The sequence below is a fragment of the Dermacentor silvarum genome, chromosome 8, assembly GCF_013339745.2.
Source record: "Dermacentor silvarum isolate Dsil-2018 chromosome 8, BIME_Dsil_1.4, whole genome shotgun sequence".
Lineage (NCBI taxonomy): Eukaryota > Metazoa > Arthropoda > Arachnida > Ixodida > Ixodidae > Dermacentor > Dermacentor silvarum.
This window is the reverse complement of record NC_051161.1, coordinates 25,435,171-25,453,346: the sequence shown is the minus strand read 5'-3', so window position 1 is coordinate 25,453,346 and position 18,176 is coordinate 25,435,171. Positions and strand designations below refer to the sequence as shown.

The following is an 18,176-nucleotide window of genomic DNA, read 5'->3' as shown; positions in this document are numbered from 1 at the left end:
TTCGTATTTCGAAAGAAAAATTTTACACTATCTAAAACTAGCCTTTATATGCGGTCATACTTTTCACTGCAGTTGGGCCTTTAAGGCATAGTGCTTCAATTTAATGGATCACTGTGTAGATCAGTAAAACTACTACAGATTGAAACATTGAATTCATGCTGTGTACCAAAGCATCACGAGAATCAAACTTTTTTGCAGATCCAATGTCTCGTAAACTGTTATGGCCAACCTCTGCATTTCGTGCATAGACTGCGCATTTGCACCTGAATTTCTCACGCTGACCCAGTGAACTCATCAGGGCCGTAAGCCTCACTTGAAAACATGTCACATGGTCATGGTGGTGTGGAAAAATCAATTTATTCACTGCGATAGAGGAGGGAGGCACCATTCCAGGTTACTGTGCATCCATTTGGACATTTGCTTGAGCACAGGAACATTTTTTTTAATACTTTATGAGCAACCCACACATGAAAATGGCATCAACAGTGCCATTTGAAATTGCTTTCCAGTATGAACTATGCATAGTTCACGGTGACATACGTACAGTATTTACCAGAAGTTCCAAATTTACTCTGCACGTGACAAAAGCTGGCACTGGGCCCAGTGGAACGGCTACTTCTGAGCATTACTGGTATATAGTACTGCCCAACGCCGGTTCCAGTCACGTAAAGTGGCTTTTAAAACATTTCTGCAATGTTTCTACTGTGTACTTTTACCAGTGACAGCACAGCTGAATGCCCTGCTGTAATGCCTTATATTTATACCTTATTTGCATGCTTAAGTCAAATTGGCATCTATTGTGCAGAAAAACAGCTGGTTACATAACTCGCAATAGATTCTCTTGAGCTGGCTCACGTAATTTTAGGTATTGTGTCCTGGCATGTTGTGGATATTTCCTTAGACAACTAGCGCCTAGCTTTATATACACATATTTATACTAAAGTTGATTCCTAAATATCTAAGTTCCGTGCAGCTGAGCAAGACATCAAGGGCACTAAACGCTCGGTGTGTCATGCAGCACTCTCGCATCAATTATGCTTCCTCTCAGACTAAAGCCTACTGTGAAGCTCATTTGCTAGCGAAGCAGCATTTTATTTCTCACTATTGCGCTGGAGTGCAAACCATCCACCTATAAAACAGCAATGTGGAATTTTGAACCGCAAGACGTCTCGTTGTGGTGCCACAAGCCGAGGAAGCCCCTCCTAGCAGCCAACTTGGCTTCTGCAAGTCGCATCATCACCCGACAGAACTAGCACAGGGCATATCACCACCAAAAAAGTTGTTTCTTTCGTTCTTTTTTCCAAGATTGACGACCCCCGACAACTGGCGCGCTCGCAGCAATACTCAGTCAATTTCGCTACACAAGGCAGGCGGGCCGTTCCGTCACTGCCCACTCAAAGCAGCTGGTTCAGACAGTGGCCTAGCACACCACGCACATGTTGACGATCACGATGCACGAGGCGCATGTGACGACACAAGCAGTCTCTGTCAAGTCCGTGCCGCTTTGCTGTGTCCTCACTAATCACAAGAAAAAGACGCGCCGTATGAGCAGGCCCACAAAGGCACTGCCAACAATCCAGATCGCCGCATTGTATGCCATGCGCAAATTGTCTCCCGAGCTTGCCCTTGTCGTGCGATTTGCTGTGCCCGTCTCCTCAGCAAGTACAGCGAGTGGCTGCTGTTGCTGTGCCAGACGCTCGGCACGCTGGGCCAAGATTCGCGCTGCCGCGAGCCGACGCTTCACCATGTCTGGTGTATCCTCGGTGGTGCTTCCAGTGGCCAAAGCTGACTGGGTGCCCTGAGCTGCAGGGGACGTGTCACTAGCGGCACTGCCGCTTGCATTTGCCGCTTTATTCTCCGAGTTGGTTGATGGCTGTACTTGGCTGTTGGAGTCGCTTGACTGTGGTAGTGTTGCTGACGTTGTCGTCTGGTCGGTAGCCTTGCTTTCGGCAGTCTTGGGCATGCCGGGCCTCTCACTAGCATCCTATAACAGGAACAGTAATGGCAGTGTCGCAACATATCCCCAGCACGAGATATACAGATTTGCAGGAAGCACTATTCTCTAGCTTAGATATGTCATATGTCACCACAACTCAACCTCATGGAGCATAAATTTTTACTTTGTAATGCAGTTTTGCATAGTGCAACTGACATTGAAACTTGCAGCATAGCAAGTGAAGAAAGCGTCTTCAATAGGGCGCTCCGCACATTTGCAACACTGCCTACAGTTGCTTATCTTGAGAGAAATGTGTCTGCGGACTATGAAAGTACAACTGCATTTGACTGAACACAGCTTCGCTCACAACTGGGAGACATTTGCACATTCCAATTCTGCTGTCGATTGAGAGGGGATTAAAGGAAGTCAGTAACCCTACCACATATGCTAATCGACTGCCGCAGCTGCATCAGCATACACTGCACCTGCTGCATTTTGTCAGACAGAAAGATTTACTGCATGGAAAGACACATACAGGAAAGGTTTTCTGAACTTCTTTTCCCAACAGCTAGACACTGAAAGTGAGCAGGTTTGTGACTAATGTGTAGATGTTTACGGCAGCGCTGTGTATGTTGTTGTGAGTAAAAAAGGCTTGGTTAAAGACACTCTCTCTAAAGTTCGATAACTCACTTTGAGTTAATGGCGTCAGTGAGAAACGTCTGTGTCAATAGTTATAAATGTTATTACTTCTAGTAATATTTCGAAGAGATTCCACTACACTATTCTGCAGCAGTAAGAGGTCAAAACAAAATGCACTGTGCCACCACCTTGAACATGATCTGTGCAGCCTGCTCCCTTGCCTCCTTGTCAGCAGCTATGTCCTGTGGTTCTTGTGAGCGTTCTTTGAGCAGCTTAGCTACCGGGCCACAATTGGGGCAGCTCCACGTTTGAGATCTAGATCAAAACAAAAACCAAAAAAAACTTTGTTTCCTCGGGCAAACCTTTGTAGAGTTCTTGGATGAACCAAGCTCACTCTGCCTCTTAGAATCAACATTTAATTCAAGTTTATGCCATGAATTTATCAATGATATTAAATGATCAAAGATTTCTAAAAAAAAAAAAAGATGGAGTGAAGATTTGGTTGTGAAGGTCCTATTCCCACAGAAGGTTACAAATGACACTGTCATCATCACCATTCTGCTGTATTTTATGTTTGCATTAACACCACATTGACCACACTGAAAGCCTCTGCATCTCCATTAACTAGAAAGGGGGTACTAAAATGATTAATGCATTATTTTTTCTTTGGTCAACATAGAGTTTGCAAAACGCGGAAAGCAGGTTAAGCCCGCTCTTACTTTTTCGCGAGCTGCTTTCGTTCTTGGGGACTGTAATCCAGGGACCCAATCGCACCACTTCCATGAGTTGGCATGAAACCGATGATTGCCAGCAGAGCAGTGCGCACTGTAACGGAAGAATAATAAACAAAACAGCAGTTATCAGGAAAATGGAGATTCGGAAGTGATCAACACTGCTTAAACAAAGTACATCTCAGGCACATACCTGTGGACCTTGAAATTTATAAAAATCATAAAATTCATAAATTTACCCTTGAACACCTTATTAATGATTAACAAGCAAAAATTTTTATCACAGTGACTTTTTCAGTGAGTTAGCTGTTGTTCACTTGGCCTGCTTCAAGAGCTTGCCTCAATAAACTTGTTCGGATCAAGTAACCCTCTAGCATATGACATCTTAAACAGCAACAGGAGGGTGGCACAAGCACCATCACAATTTCCTTTTTTATGCTTCTTTTTTTTTAATTCTTGCACCGTCCCATTTTTCAACACCTTTCTCACAAACAGATTTTTCTTCTCTTGATTCTAGCTGTGCTTTTTCCCAAACAGCCCAATACAGGGTGTTTCAACGAACACTTTCAAAATTTATTTAAGGTTGCCTGTGGCAGATAGCCCAATTCTAGTTAATGAGCTGGTCTGCTTGAAGAGGCGGACATTACTTGCACAACAAATTGAAACGTATAATCGCATAATCAACAAAAATTCACTAATTAAGTTTTTAACTAATTACCTGATGGCCCATATTGCATTGTAGCCGTGGAGCCGCATTGTAGCCGTGGAGTTCGCTAGGTGGATCTACTTGAAATTAATTCTCAGGATGACACCATTGTTTGCGAGCTATGCTCAGACCTAGCTGACTTGGAGCATATGCTCTGGCGGTGCCCCGCGTTACGCGACGGTGTCACGTCGTCCAAATGGGAGGCTGCCCTAAGCAGCCCCGATCTTGAAGCACAGCTATGGGCTGTCCATCGGGCCCGCGACGCAGCAGAGACGCTCGGCCTTTCTGTACCGACCTGGGAGCGGCCCACTACGTGCTGACGCGTGTTCCGAGGGACCATAATAAAGTTTTATCATACCATGACACCAGTTTCGAGATATTAATTCCCGAACTTTGCGGAGAAATGCATTGGCGTTCCAGTTAATTTTGTGCTTCAATGCATAAAGCGACGCTTTATTAAGAAACTAACTGGAACGCCAATGCATTTCTCCGCAAAGTTCGATAATTATTATCTCGAAACTGGTGTCATCCCGAGAATTCGTTCCAAGTGGATCTGCCTTGCGAACTCCATGGCTACAATTTGTAAATTGCAATATGGGCCATCAGGTAATTAGTTATAAACTTAATTAGCGATTTTTTGTTAATTAGTCGATTATGCATTTCAATTTCTCGCGCAAGTAATGTCCGCCTCTTCGAGTAGACCAGCTCATGAACTAGAATTGTGCTATCTGCGACAGGCAACCTTTAAGAATTTTCAAAAGTGTTCGCTGAAACGCCCTGTATTTGCCCAGTAATCTTTAGAGTTCTTCATAAGTGACTCCAGCTTGTCCGCATGTCCATTAAAATCTCTCCGTTACAGCATCTGCTTTGGAACATTAAACCCCACTAATCTATCAAATGACAAAGCTATATGGAAGCAAGCAACACGGTGAAAACTTTTTTCCATTAGCACAGCTAGTATGGTCACGTCATGTATATTTTAAGCGTAAGCTAGAAAGTTTTACTGCAACATTTCCTCAACATATCTAGTGCTTTATATGGTAGTTTGAATGCTGCCATATTTGAAAATTTCCAAGAAAAAAATTTCATTTTTGCTAAGAATTGTTAAACGAAACATGCACACAGAAAGAATTATGATCAGTGTTAACAACAAATTGGTTAAGCATTTCTAAGAAATGACCTTTGACTCTCAATACTGCAGGTGCATTTACGTTTTCCCAAATAAACTTTGTTTTTTTTCAGCAATTAAGGGAAAGGCAAAGGTCAGGATGCACTCACAGGACCACGACGGCTGCCATGATTCAGGGTGGTGGCCAGAGATGCTCAGGCAGATCTTCTTGTTGGTCTCAAAGCGTCCATTAGGCTGATATGAAAAGCAAAGTTTTAAGCTGCCAGAACTATACTGGGAATCTGCTTAAAGCTGGCAATACATAACCAAAGCAAGCATTCAAATTTCTCGGTGTAAACATCATATCCAGGAGCAGAACTAATTAATCTACTAACAAGACATCAACGTATGAATCACATGCATTAACGTTTACTTTCTGAGGTGTTGCTGTAAGGCGATTTGTCGTTATGCTGCTACTGGAATAAGCGCTAGCTGTCAGGACACTGTGATGACATGATTTGATGGCGGTCTTACCGTCAAAAGAATGATGCTCGGCGGCTTCATGGGATAGTCTGGGGGTAGAATTACGCGGCCATGGTAGATGCCTCCTTCAAATTCCGACTCCGGCGGCCCACGCACAGTGAAGTGCCACTCAAACAGATTATCCTGCAATCAACACGCGCACTTTCAGCATAAAGGCGTGCCTCGAAGCTGCCGCAAGCCAAGCACTTCCTTACTTCCAATGGTTGCGCAAAATACTCTTCCGTCGCTTCGTGCAGCTCCTGGGCCTCTCGCATAAGACGCTTCACGGCTGCAAAACGACAGTGCACATCAAACATTCACTCGAACGGTCACAGTGGTGACACGATCAGAGCCGTAAAGTAGCTCACCTGGGCTGCGGAGATTGTACTGCCCCTCCATAGCAAGCGGTTGAGCGTAGCAATATTCGCACCTAAAATTTGACGGTCCTGAACACCTTGAGCGTGCTCTACGGGAAAAGCATTGTTAATTAGCACGGCACAAGGAACTACAAACGAAAGTGACTGTGGCTGCGCGCAGCTGCCATGTAAACATGAAAACCTGACGTGGCTGGTACCGCCGACCACTGCCGACAAGCAGCAGCTACACGCAATCAAAATACCGCATATCTAGATAGATGATTGGCTCCTCATGAGCTTTGGACGCATACGTACAAATAGCTCGTTGGTTGCGGAGCAAAGGCAGTTGGTTGCAGCTAGCACAGCGAACACGGCACGTGAAGTTGTGGCGGAAGTCCTTGCGCGCCTTCCGTACAGACAGGTAGCAACGGCAGAGCACCTGCAAACCCGAACCGCTACCACAGCGAAGGCTATGTTGAACGTTATGATCGCCAGAGGCGCCTCATGACAGGGTGCCTCAAGGAACCCACAAAACTTTCTGTCGCTCTATATAACCGAGACGCGGTGTTTTCACCCTGTTGTTTTCACATTTTCACGTGTTCTCGCACCGAGCATGACAATCTTTATTCTATGATGACAAGGCCAAGACAACCAAGGCGGGTTGATTCTATCGCCAGTCCACCAAAACACGGCAGAAACTCATCCAGTAAAAAAGTTTGCTACGACAAGCAAACGGTGACGTTTTAGGGAAGAATCTTTAAGATATATAGTACGCCTGAGGAGCACATTTGTGTTTTAATCAGAAAAGCGAGGGCACAGAAGCACGTTCGTGTTGATCCATACTGATTACCATTTGTGCTCGCAAATCATATAAAAGTTATACGCGCGAAATAGGCCTGCTGTCGTAGAGACATGCTAGACCGGCGTTTCGTGGTCTTGTACGGGAGCCAGACGGGCACCGCTGAAGACGTCGCTGAAAGAATCGGTAGACAAGCGAGACGGTACATGTTTTGCGTAACTGTCCTGCCCATGGACGATTATCCTCTAACAGAGCTAATCAAGGAAAAAATAGTTTTGTTCGTGTGCGCTACCACAGGACAAGGCGAGGAACCCGATAATATGAAGCATTTTTGGTCGTTCCTATTGCGAAAAAGCCTGCCTCCTAATTCGCTGAACACAATTCGTCATTCTGTGGTTGGCCTGGGAGACTCTTCTTACTTGAAGTTTAATTTCGCTGCAAAACGTCTGCATAGACGCCTGGTCCAGCTAGGCGCCCGGTGCCTGCTCGACCCCTTGTATGCTGATGAGCAGCACGAATTGGGAACAGATGGAATGCTTGATCCCTGGCTGGAAGAGTTCTGGAAAATTGTTATGGGCTTGTATCCCCTTCCTCCCGGATGCTTGCCTATCAGTGAAGAGCTCTTACCAGCGCCAAAGTACAAAATTGTATGTGACACAACTTATGAAGATGAACAAAGAAATATCAGCTGCCAGCCTGGCATCGTTCGGGAAAAGCTGTTTGACGCCACTGTAGTCTCCAATCAGCGAGTCACCAGTGCTGAGCACTTTCAGGACGTGCGACTAATTAAGCTTGACATTGAAGGTTTGTTGTTTCTCTTTGAACACTTTCTCACACAGTGTATGCGAGGCCTTGAGAATGTGATCTGTTTGGCCCCCTTACGTCATCACACAGATCAAGTTTCCATCCCTTTGAAACAAATATATTCTCTCTCCTTGCCTGTTAATTTTACCAGAATATACTGCACAGCGAACATCACAGTTAAGTAAATGGGACAACATGTGGCATCACAATTTGAGGCAGGGGAGGAAAGTGCTCCGAAAGGTTGAAAATAAATTAACAGGATATGTCAAGATAGCACAAGAAAATTTAATTATGGTCATGAAGTGTTGGTATTTCCATCTATGGTGTTGGGGAAGAGTATTTTCATAACATCCTCGCCACAAAACTTTAATTTCGCTCTTTAAGTTGTATAGTTACATTTCAAAATGGCAGTAGCTAGGGTGAGTCTACGAGTGACAGGCTGACTCATTCATAGACCTTGAAAATAAATAGCCTGTCATGAGCTGGCGCATGTCATTTGATGAAGGGTCCATTTGATTCCTACCTTCCTTTATGTTGACAGGTTCTCGGATTACATTCGAGCCTGGTGATGTGGTGGTAGTCTACCCGGAGAACTGTGAAGAGGACATCAATGAGTTTTTCAGACTATTCAGCAGCTGCAAAGCCGACATGTATTTTTCACTTGCACCTACTGAAGAGGGCACATTATTGCCACATTTTTTGTCAAGGCAGGTCTCATTCGGTGAATGCATTCGGAAGTACTTTGACCTTACAAGCATCCCAAAGAGGTAAGCACTTTTATAAATTGCCTGCAACTACTATTCAGGTGTTGTTTTATGCGTCATGCCATATGAAAAAAGTGATGTTTATCGCTGAAAAACTAATGTGTTTCAGGCCTTTGACGTGCTCGGTCAGTGATACACTTTCTGATTGCACTTGGTTACTTAATTGTCAGTTCAGGTGATCTATTGTGATATATGTATCACAGCCTCTTGTGGTGCTTTTAACGATGTTCACATATCAAACTTAGTAACTGAGTGGGGCTGCTAGCATTTCAACCACTAACTACCATATTCAGAAATGCATCTTAACTTGAAGCGTATGCTTGAATTGATATAAATGACTCCTGGCGTGAACGCGCCGAAGAAAATGCAATCAGCGTCCCAGGCACGTTCACGCAGTGCCAGGCATCGTTTAGATGAAGTCAAGCATGGGCTTCAATTTCAGATGCGATTTATGAACAGAGGTAAGCATGCGATTTTACAAAATATCGACTGAGAGGCCTTTAAAACATTACCGGATAATCTAATTTAAAATCATTTTGAATAATTGTGCACTAAATTTAGCAAAATTTGGCAAATGACAGATTTAAGGGACTCCAAACGCAAATGTGAAGCCTTGCTGGACTGATTGAAGCCTTGCCAAGTGAATTATTACCGGAGATGCATATAGGAGCAGTTGCATTCATAGCACCATCTTGTGCTGCAGAATTTAACCAGAGAGGACACAGCACTATTATTTTAGCGAGCTGCTATATTCTTCTTAGTTGCTAGTGTAAAGCACTGGTAGCAACGTAATCGTCAACATGCAGCTCTTTTGTATTTTTCTTCAACAATGCCCATGTAACGCAAAAATGTTTTCTAATGCATCATGATTGGACAAAGCGTCACAAGATGTCGCTACTGTTGCTGCTGCTGTCGACGTCTCCGGTAACAATAACCTGTGCCGGGATAACTATTTAAATCTTTTTATTCCAAATCTGTCATTAGCCTCTATGATAGGGCAAAATTGCTCGGGGCCTAGCCCATACGGACGCGGCATCCTGACCTTGATGTTTATGATGGTTAATGCTTTTACAGACAAACTAAAACTCCTATGTCAGTCTCTCTCTTTAAAAAGCTGTGTGCATCCCCACGGTTCTCAGCAAAAGTGACACTTTTGCAGTTTGGAACACTAATGAATCAGTTTAACTGAAATTAATGTTTACCTTTGATGCCCTGTGAGCTGCTTGAATGAGACATTAATGTTTGCACCACGAGATTGTCAGTCTTTGTACTCACTGTGAGGCAGCAGCCATCTGCTGTGCCCGCATACAGCTTCTGCAGAAGCTCCAGAAAAACCTTAACATGAGGGTTACTACTGCATTTCTTCTCACTGCGCAGGTCTTTCTTTGAGCTCTTTTGGCATTTTGGCAATGACGCCCTTTCGAAGGAGCGCCTTCGGGAGTTCAGCACCACCACCGGCCAAGAGGACCTTGTGGACTATGCCATTCGGCCACGGCGAACTGTGCTGGAGGTGTTTGCCGACTTCCCTCATACCACAGCAAATGTGCCACTGGCATACCTCTTTGATTTGATTCCACCCATCCGCCCACGCTCATTTTCCATTGCTAACTCGCTGCTTTGCCACCCAGGGCAGATCCACATTCTGGCAGCGATCGTAAACTTCCGCACCAAGCTGAAGAGGCCACGCAGGTACGGCAAATAGATTGAGTTGTGCGTATTTTGATGCTCTCACATTTGTGAAAACTAACTTAAATGTATGGGCAGGAAGGAACCAACATTCACTACACACCTACGCAAGCTTGTGCCTAGTGCACACGACATGTAACCAATGCTGCATGGACTGAGCATAAGAATACAGCCTTTGTTATCTGATGCATGACAGTTCTGTACTAGTTCGAGTGAAACACATCATCATCGTCATCATCAGCCTATATTTATGTCCACTGCAGGACGAAGGCCTCTCCCTGCGATCTCCAATTACCCCTGTCTTGCGCTAGCTGATTCCAACTTGCACTTACAAACTTCCTAACTTCATCACCCCACCTAGTTTTCTGCCGTCCTCAACTGCACTTCCCTTCTCTTGGCACCCATTGCATAACTCTAATGGTCCAACGGTTATCTACCCTATGCATTACATGGCCTGCCCAGCTCCATTTCTTTCTCTTAATGTCAGCTAGAATATTGCCTATCCACGTTTGTTCTCTGATTCCCACTGCTCTCTTCCAGTCTCTTAACGTTAGGCCTAACATTTTTCGTTCCATCGCGCTTTGTGCGGTCCTTAACTTGTTCTCGAGCGAAACACATACATTGTTGTTAATCTGTTGCTTGCATAATCCGTCATATTAAGAGTACGTTCACACATTGGGTGTGGTGTAATTTTATGGCAGTGAGTCACGTCATACTTTGTCTGCAGAATGAATAAGAGATTCAATCCATTGTGTGAACCAGCCTTAATCAAACAAGATTGTCTGCTGTCACAAAGGCGCTTGCTGTCCACATCAATATCGGCCTGCAATGAACTTTTAAGTGAGCTCAGTGAAGTTAGATTGAGACGAGATTAATCATTCAGTCAAGCATGCTTGAAAATTATCACATAGCAGCACGCATTCTGCACAAAGTTGGTCTGAAGTGACTCAAGCATGATTGAAAGCACGCTTGTGATGGCAGTATAAGTAAATTAACTTATAAGAAAAAACTTCTAGTGCCTTGGATGGCATGTCAAGCAAAATGTTTTTAGTAATCAAAATTATAATTGGCATGCTTCTGGCATTATTATTAGCAAGCCAAAATGCTTGCCCTGGTTCCATAGCATGAACATGTCCAGAGGAGCTTATACAAGGTGTGCAGTTCACAATGAGGTAAAGACATCCTTATGAGTCTTTGCTTGATACATAATAGCGCAACAAAAATACATCACACAAAGAAACGGACAGGGCAGGTGATAAACTTCAGCTGGCATATTCAGGGGCCAAAGTCTGACAGATTTATATGCATGCATATGCACGTGCATGCGCTCATTTTGATTTGTGGTGCTAATATGTCTCAAGTAAATTATGTATTTCCTACTTGCAATGAAATTGATGTTTCTTGTTTTTTTTTTTGTTTATATTGTAAAAAAAATAATCAATGCTAAATAGAATGCAAGGGACTTGAAAATGCTCATGCGTTTATTTCCAACTAAGATTTTGCTACCAAGTTGTATCTATTTACAGCAGACAGACATGTGCATGATGTTAAAACCTAAAATGATATGGCGGCTAGCTGGACATTTAATTTACTCTCTCAATAGAGAGAGAGAGAGAGAAAAAGAATAAAAGGAAAGGTAGAAGAAGAGAGGAAGAAATGTTCCTGCCTATTTGCTGCAGGTGTAATCATTTTCTCCCTTTCATCACCAAAAAGGAAGGTGTGCCAGCTCAGCTAACTTCCTGTGCTTTTAATTAAATTTACAATTCTTGAACTTTTGCACCTTGTGCAAGTTATGACACCTAGTTTTACATGCCTTGCTACATCTCTGCATCTGTCGCTGAACGCCACACTGTTATTCAGTATTTTACGTCTCATACTTCAAGAGACAGAAACACTGTAAAGAACTGTTTCTACATAATATATTTCTCATTGGCAAAGTCTGCTGTAACTTTTAATGAGCTAACTGCATGTGCAATAGTATGCTAAGTAATAAAATGCGCTCAATATTTTTTTGTTCATACACCTTTAATCCTTTCAAGTGCTGTGTGCACAATTGTGTACATCAAGAGAGTGCGTCAAAAGCAAGAGCACTGATGAAAATACTGATATTTAAAATGCCTTGAAGACATCTTGAAGTACTTTCAATTGGACTAGTGCTGCAAGTCTGAATAATATGTGTAAGATGTTTAAGTAAAACGAGTTGGAAGGTGTACGTTGGAATGTTTGCTCTCTGTATCGGTATTTCAACGCGTAATGGGTTCACTTCTTTCATTGTTTTTCATTGTTTTACATTCAGCATCTACTATTCCAAGTGGCTTAATATGAAATAGTTGATGTTTTCATCTCTGATGTTCCTGTAGAGTTCTCGTATTGAGTCCATGTTCTGTAAGTTTAACAGAATTCGCTGAAAAGTTGAAAATTCCTCATCCATTCTGCAACAGTACACTTTTCATGATTCTGAAAATGCAAACAAAAAAATGCGGTGAAACAAAATTTTTCAATGGACAGAATTAATTGTCACCTGAAGAGGTTAATGTGAATCACCAGGTATTGAGCGCAGTCATCATGAGCTGCTTCCATTTCAACTCATCTCTTACTCATTTGTTCCTTGGCTTCTGGATTTTGAGATCTTCTTCAGAAGTGCATTGCCACTTTTCAATAGGCCAACACTGTTTCGTCTCACCACCTCTTTCAGTCTTCATGGTCTCTTTACCATGTACACAGCCTGCTGTAAAAGTTTAGGTGCCACTGCACTCATTACTCAAGTGCACCAACTTCTTGGTGCATTGGTGCTGTGTGCGACAGCACTCTCCTGCAGTAAGATGAGGTTTTACCAGCGCTGCCCGCAAGTACTGCAGCATTGGCATATAGGAGCTGGCACACTTAAACGACGAGTGCAGCGGTGTTTAATCATTTGTGACAGGCTGTTGTGGACAAATTAAGTGCGAATGGTAAAAGCAGCAAGTATAAACTTCTTGCTTCTAATATTAGCTGGAGGGTGGCCATTTTGCACAGCTGTCTATTCTTTCACCAAATATGGAGCAGACCCCAATCCAAGCGCACTCATCAAAATGAAACCGACATCACACAAGGTGGTCAAAGTAGAAATACGTTCTAGTAAGCCCAAACCTGTTTGCATGACATTTGTCCACAATGAAATGTCTTGTTTCACCCATTTTTCACAACCAAGTCATTTCACTTTTCCCTCCAAAACCTTGACTTTGATATCTGTAAACTTGGCTACATTTCAAAGTAGACATGGCGGAATGGCACCTCATATCACACGCTCCTCTCTACTACATCTGGGAGGCATGTTTGGACTCCCTGCTGTGAATAGATGAGCGTGACAATATTTTTTCTCCATCTCCTTGCAGGCCTTGAGGCCATCCCTTCAACAAAAAATTTTTTAATGTTAATAGCTTTCTTTGGATTTTTCGGACGTCTTCATGGTTGGTCGGTGGCCAATGGTTGGAGTTGGCAAGGAAAGTGTTTGTTCTCTTTCTCTGTCACACTCTCACTCTCTTTCTTGTTGCCTTGTTTGTTCTCTCTCTCTTTCTCGTTTGCTGTTTTGTCTACTCGCACTCTCATTCGTTTGGGCTATTTGCTTACATTGGCAATCATCGTCAATGGTTTCTGCACAATTTTTTTTACTATTACTCAAAGGTGACATACGAGGTGTGTTCAAAAAGAAACTGAACTTTTGCTATAACACCTTTACTGCTTATGGTAAAACATTTGAGGTGCTGTCCCTTCAAAGTAATCCCCTCTACTGGCAATGCACTCTTCCCATCTTTTCTTCCATTTTTGGAAAGCCTCCTGGAATGCACTTTCTGGAATGCTGGAATGCACTTTCTGGAAGGGCGCGCAGGTCTCTTCTCGCATTGTCCTGGATCTCCTCTATGGTTTGGAAACTACGTCCTTTCAAGATGGTTTTCAGCTTGGGGAATAGAAAAATGTCCACTGGGGCTAAGTCCGGAGAATATGGTGGGTGGGGCACAACAGGAGTGTGGCATTTCGCTAAGTAGCTGCGGACAAGGAGCGACGCGTGAGCTGGTTCATTGTCATGATGCAACACTCAAGCCTGATTTTCCCACAATCCAGGCCTCTTACTGCGCACAGAATCACTCAAACGTGCTAGGATTCCCTGGTAAACTTCTTTGTTTACCGTCTGACCATGTGGCACAAATTCCTTTAGATAATGCATTTGCAGTCAAAAAACACAACCAACATCACCTTAATTTTTGACCGACTCATGCGGGCTTTTTTTGGACGAGGAGAACCTTTGGCCACCCACTGCGATGACTGCACTTTTGTTTCAACATCATAGCCATAAACCCATGTCTCATCGCCTGTTATGATGTTCTTAAAAAAGTTTTCACCGTCATTGGCAGCAGTGAAGAGTTCCTGGCTGATTTCAACGCGGGTCTGCTTCTGTTCGTCAGTCAACAAATGCGGCATGAATTTTTCACTGACACGATGTATCCCAACTTTGTCTCTCAAAATTTCATAACATGATCCTACGCTGATGCCCACTTCGTCAGCGACTTCTCGAACAGTCAAACGATGATTTTCACAAATCACAGTTTGAACTCTCTCGACGGGGTCATCATCTGTGGATGTGGAAGGTCATCCAGGCTCAGGATCGTCACCGACCGACATTCTTCCGTCTTCAAAACGCTTGAACCAGTCATATCACTGCGTGCAACTCATACAGTCCTCCCCGTATGCTTGGCTAAGCAACTGAAATGTATCTGTGAAAGTTTTCTCAAGTTTGTAGCAGAACTTCACACAAACACACACACACACACACACACACACACACACACACACACACACACACACACGCTGTTCTTCCAATTCCTTCATTGTCACTTCGGCACTAATCCGAAGAACAGCTTGTCCATGTGCTCACTTCAGTGGCTGTAGCTTGCCAACTAACGATCAGAGCGAAACGCGGCAAGTGGCAGTTCATTGTCTAAACCTGCTGCTGCATTTGCTCAGTAGCCACAGCGCGCTTCCTCTGCGGGTTGGCACGCTATTTCAAAAGTTCGGTTTCTTTTTGAACACACCTCGTATATTGAAGTAACGCAATCATGCAGGGGTCTTTGCACCACTTTCCTGGCCAGCCTTGATCCCTGCAGTCGACCAACCCTAAAAATTGCAACAAAGAAGGGCAGCCTTCGAATGCCCCCTGATGGCGCACCTGCCATCATGGTGGGACCGGGCACAGGTTGTGCCCCATTCCGTGGGATGATCCAGGACCGTACCCATCGGGGCATTGGCCAGAACCTTCTCTTTTTCGGCTCTCGTAATGCCAGGGGGGACTTCTTTTTTGAGAGAGAATGGACCCAACTCATGGAGAAAGGGATGCTGGACTTGGTGACGGCCTTCTCTCGTGACCAGGAACACAAAATGTAAGTCAGTAATGCAGGTTCGCACAGACTTAAATGCAATAAAAGACAGAGGACGAGAAAAAACAAACATGATGGAGTGCTAACTTCAACTAGTGTTTACTGATCGCACTGTGCTATTTGAAGTTGAAATGCCAGTCAAAGTTAACTTCTCGTCTATTGTCATTTATTGTACTTAACCTTATCTTATCCTTCTAAAGTACACCAGCTAGCCTGGTTGTGTTCATTAACTCATTAATGCAGATTGTCAAATTATAAATATAGCTCTATGTGTTGGGGGCTCAGAATCTTTACACAGGATCGTCAAGTTTTTGCCAGAAACCAGGTGCTTCCAAGAAAACCAAGTTGCCTTTGAAGTTGTTCTTGTTTCTGCATTTATGTATTCCATAAATTTCTGCTGGTAATAGTACAAAATTCATATGCAAGTAGCCACTGTACGAAAGGTTTTGACACCTTTCATTCCACTGTTCAACAGTTGAAAAAAAAAAAAAAAAAGAAAGATGGGGATTGGGAGGAGGGAGGGCAGTATCTTTCAGTACAGCTTTGTTGTTTTAGTATTATATCTAGTAAACTCTTGCCTTCTTTATGTGCAACAGTCTTTCTAATGGAGGAAATAAATATTTGTCACATTGCACACTTTATTTGTTGTTATAGAGCAAATAAGAGGGCTGTAAACTTGCTGTTTCTCATCGCAGATGGAGGAGTTCAAGGTGGAGATTAATTTTTATATTAGAGACTGACAATATAGCTTTGTAGTCTGATAAAATGAATCTGGCTGCAAATGATGGAATGCGCTCCACGTTTGCGACATGCATCTTTAATACAATGAGGGTCCTACACCATAACTACATACTCTGGGACTGCTAGCATCTTGAACTATGATTCCTTGATTATTTTTCAGATATGTCCAGCATCGTATTGCGGAGCTTGAGGACAAGGTTAGAAAGCTGCTGCACAGTGGTGGAGTTGTGTATATCGCCGGCAATGCAAAGGACATGGTGCCCAGTGTCCGTGATGCCTTCAAGGCTGTGGTCAAGTCTGACTCCCTCAGTGACGGAAATGCTGAGGAACTGCTGAAAGACCTTGAAAAATCAGGGAGACTCCAGATAGAAGCCTGGTCTTAGCATTCTGTCAGTTCACAGTGGTGCGATTGCTGCAACAAGAGGGCTGACTCAAGCATCTCTGGAAGTGTGTTTCTTTCGTGTTCAAAGGCTAAGCTGATGTCACACGCATAGTCTTGTTCATGTTATTCTCCCCACGTTCTTGCAGGTTGGCAGTTTCGCAAGCAAGCGCTTCCCTTCCACTCGCGCTCCTGCCAACACTTGAAAAGTCAGTGGTGCACCAATTATCAATAACAACAAACAGCACTCACGCAAAGGTGGTGATGAAGTGATATTATGGGGAGATGCATAAGCACTGACTGTTTACTGTTTGCACATCGTCTGCTATAAAAAAACAGAAGCATTGCGTCAGTAAGCCAATGTCTGATCGAGCCATCACTCATGAGCTTAAAGTATGCGCCTGGCACAATGTTTGCTTCGAAAGGAACATTTACTATGAATTTTAACTCTGCCTTTAAACATAAGTGATAATAAAAGAATGAGCCATTGACGCAACATTTAGTTTCACTTGCAATTGTGTACATGAGAAACACACATCGCTTCATGGGGGGGGGGGCTTTCAGTCATCCATAAATATATAGTCAGCCTGGTCCCAGCATTCTTTGCTTGTTTGGAAGGTACCTACTGGATTTTCACTAATATGCTTTCTCTGGCAGTGCAGCTTAGAGTACCTCATACAATTATTTGCCATCAAGTGCAGCCATTAATTGCTCCTGATGGAGGCATGCAGGGTTAATTTGTCACACACATCATTGACACATAAAGTGAAGTTTAGCCATGAGAAGCTCACACATGTAAAATGCATTAACGAGTTGTGAAATATTTATAAAACCGATTTGACGCGTTTGAGCTTTGATGCACGAGCGAGGGGAGCACATAAATGCTGGCTTATAGGCTGCCTGAAGCAACGCCATCCCAAGGCAATGGCAAGTGCGTGTCTGCGGCGAGATGACTCAAAAGATGCCGATATCTCTACACCAGAACGGTGGCGCCCTCTGTCACTGCACAGCGTGTTTTGCCGTAGCCAAAGCCCTTCCATTAGATGACTGCGATAGTACAATGGCGGGGCTTTAGCCGTAGCTGTGACAAATGGTGCCACTGTTCTAGCTGTTGCAGTGACATCGCGAGCTGTTTGTGTGACTAGTAAAAAAAAAGAAATTGTGGGGTGTGACTAGTGTGACCACAGGTCAGGCATTTATTTATAGGTACCAAGAAACTCGATCGCATAGAGACCGCCGAGATAACGCCCGAACTTTGCTGCTGAGGTGCGATCAAGCGTAGCAAAAGCAAACACTTTCCGTGAACGGGTTAGAAATGGGTATACCCGTTCGTCCTGAACACGGTCGCAGGCCGCCATTGAATAAAGAACCACTTTGTGCTGCCGTGTCAGGTGATCGACGTAATTTTCGTTGCTTCCGAAAGTCTGCGGGACGTAAAAACAATAAATAAAAAAAATGACAAAACAACTTTGCAGACCCGGTTTAACATATATTTTGTTGCGCTTGCTTCAATGGTTTTCTCAATACATTTTCGGTGACATTTTGTGCGGACAACAACAGCTTCGCTGTAAATGATGATGATGAAAATGTATTT

The 18,176-nt window shown here is 43.6% G+C and overlaps 2 protein-coding genes across 2 annotated transcripts; one reads left to right on the top strand and one right to left on the bottom strand.

Annotated features, from left to right (window-relative positions):
- Positions 1-338: 338 nt before the first annotated feature.
- On the bottom strand, positions 339-6,452 carry LOC119460833 (ubiquitin-conjugating enzyme E2 J1). Its single transcript, XM_037721931.2, has 8 exons — positions 6,314-6,452; positions 6,011-6,108; positions 5,858-5,931; positions 5,655-5,786; positions 5,291-5,375; positions 3,295-3,400; positions 2,764-2,890; positions 339-1,984 (listed from the first exon to the last, which is right to left on the bottom strand). Exons 2-8 carry the CDS (start codon positions 6,039-6,041, stop codon positions 1,523-1,525), a joined length of 1,017 nt encoding a protein of 338 aa, XP_037577859.1. The 5' UTR covers positions 6,042-6,108; positions 6,314-6,452; the 3' UTR covers positions 339-1,522.
- Positions 6,453-6,615: 163 nt separating this feature from the next.
- On the top strand, positions 6,616-17,155 carry LOC119460832 (NADPH-dependent diflavin oxidoreductase 1). Its single transcript, XM_037721929.2, has 5 exons — positions 6,616-7,601; positions 8,143-8,368; positions 9,743-10,054; positions 15,151-15,465; positions 16,364-17,155. Exons 1-5 carry the CDS (start codon positions 6,911-6,913, stop codon positions 16,584-16,586), a joined length of 1,767 nt encoding a protein of 588 aa, XP_037577857.1. The 5' UTR covers positions 6,616-6,910; the 3' UTR covers positions 16,587-17,155.
- Positions 17,156-18,176: the final 1,021 nt, after the last annotated feature.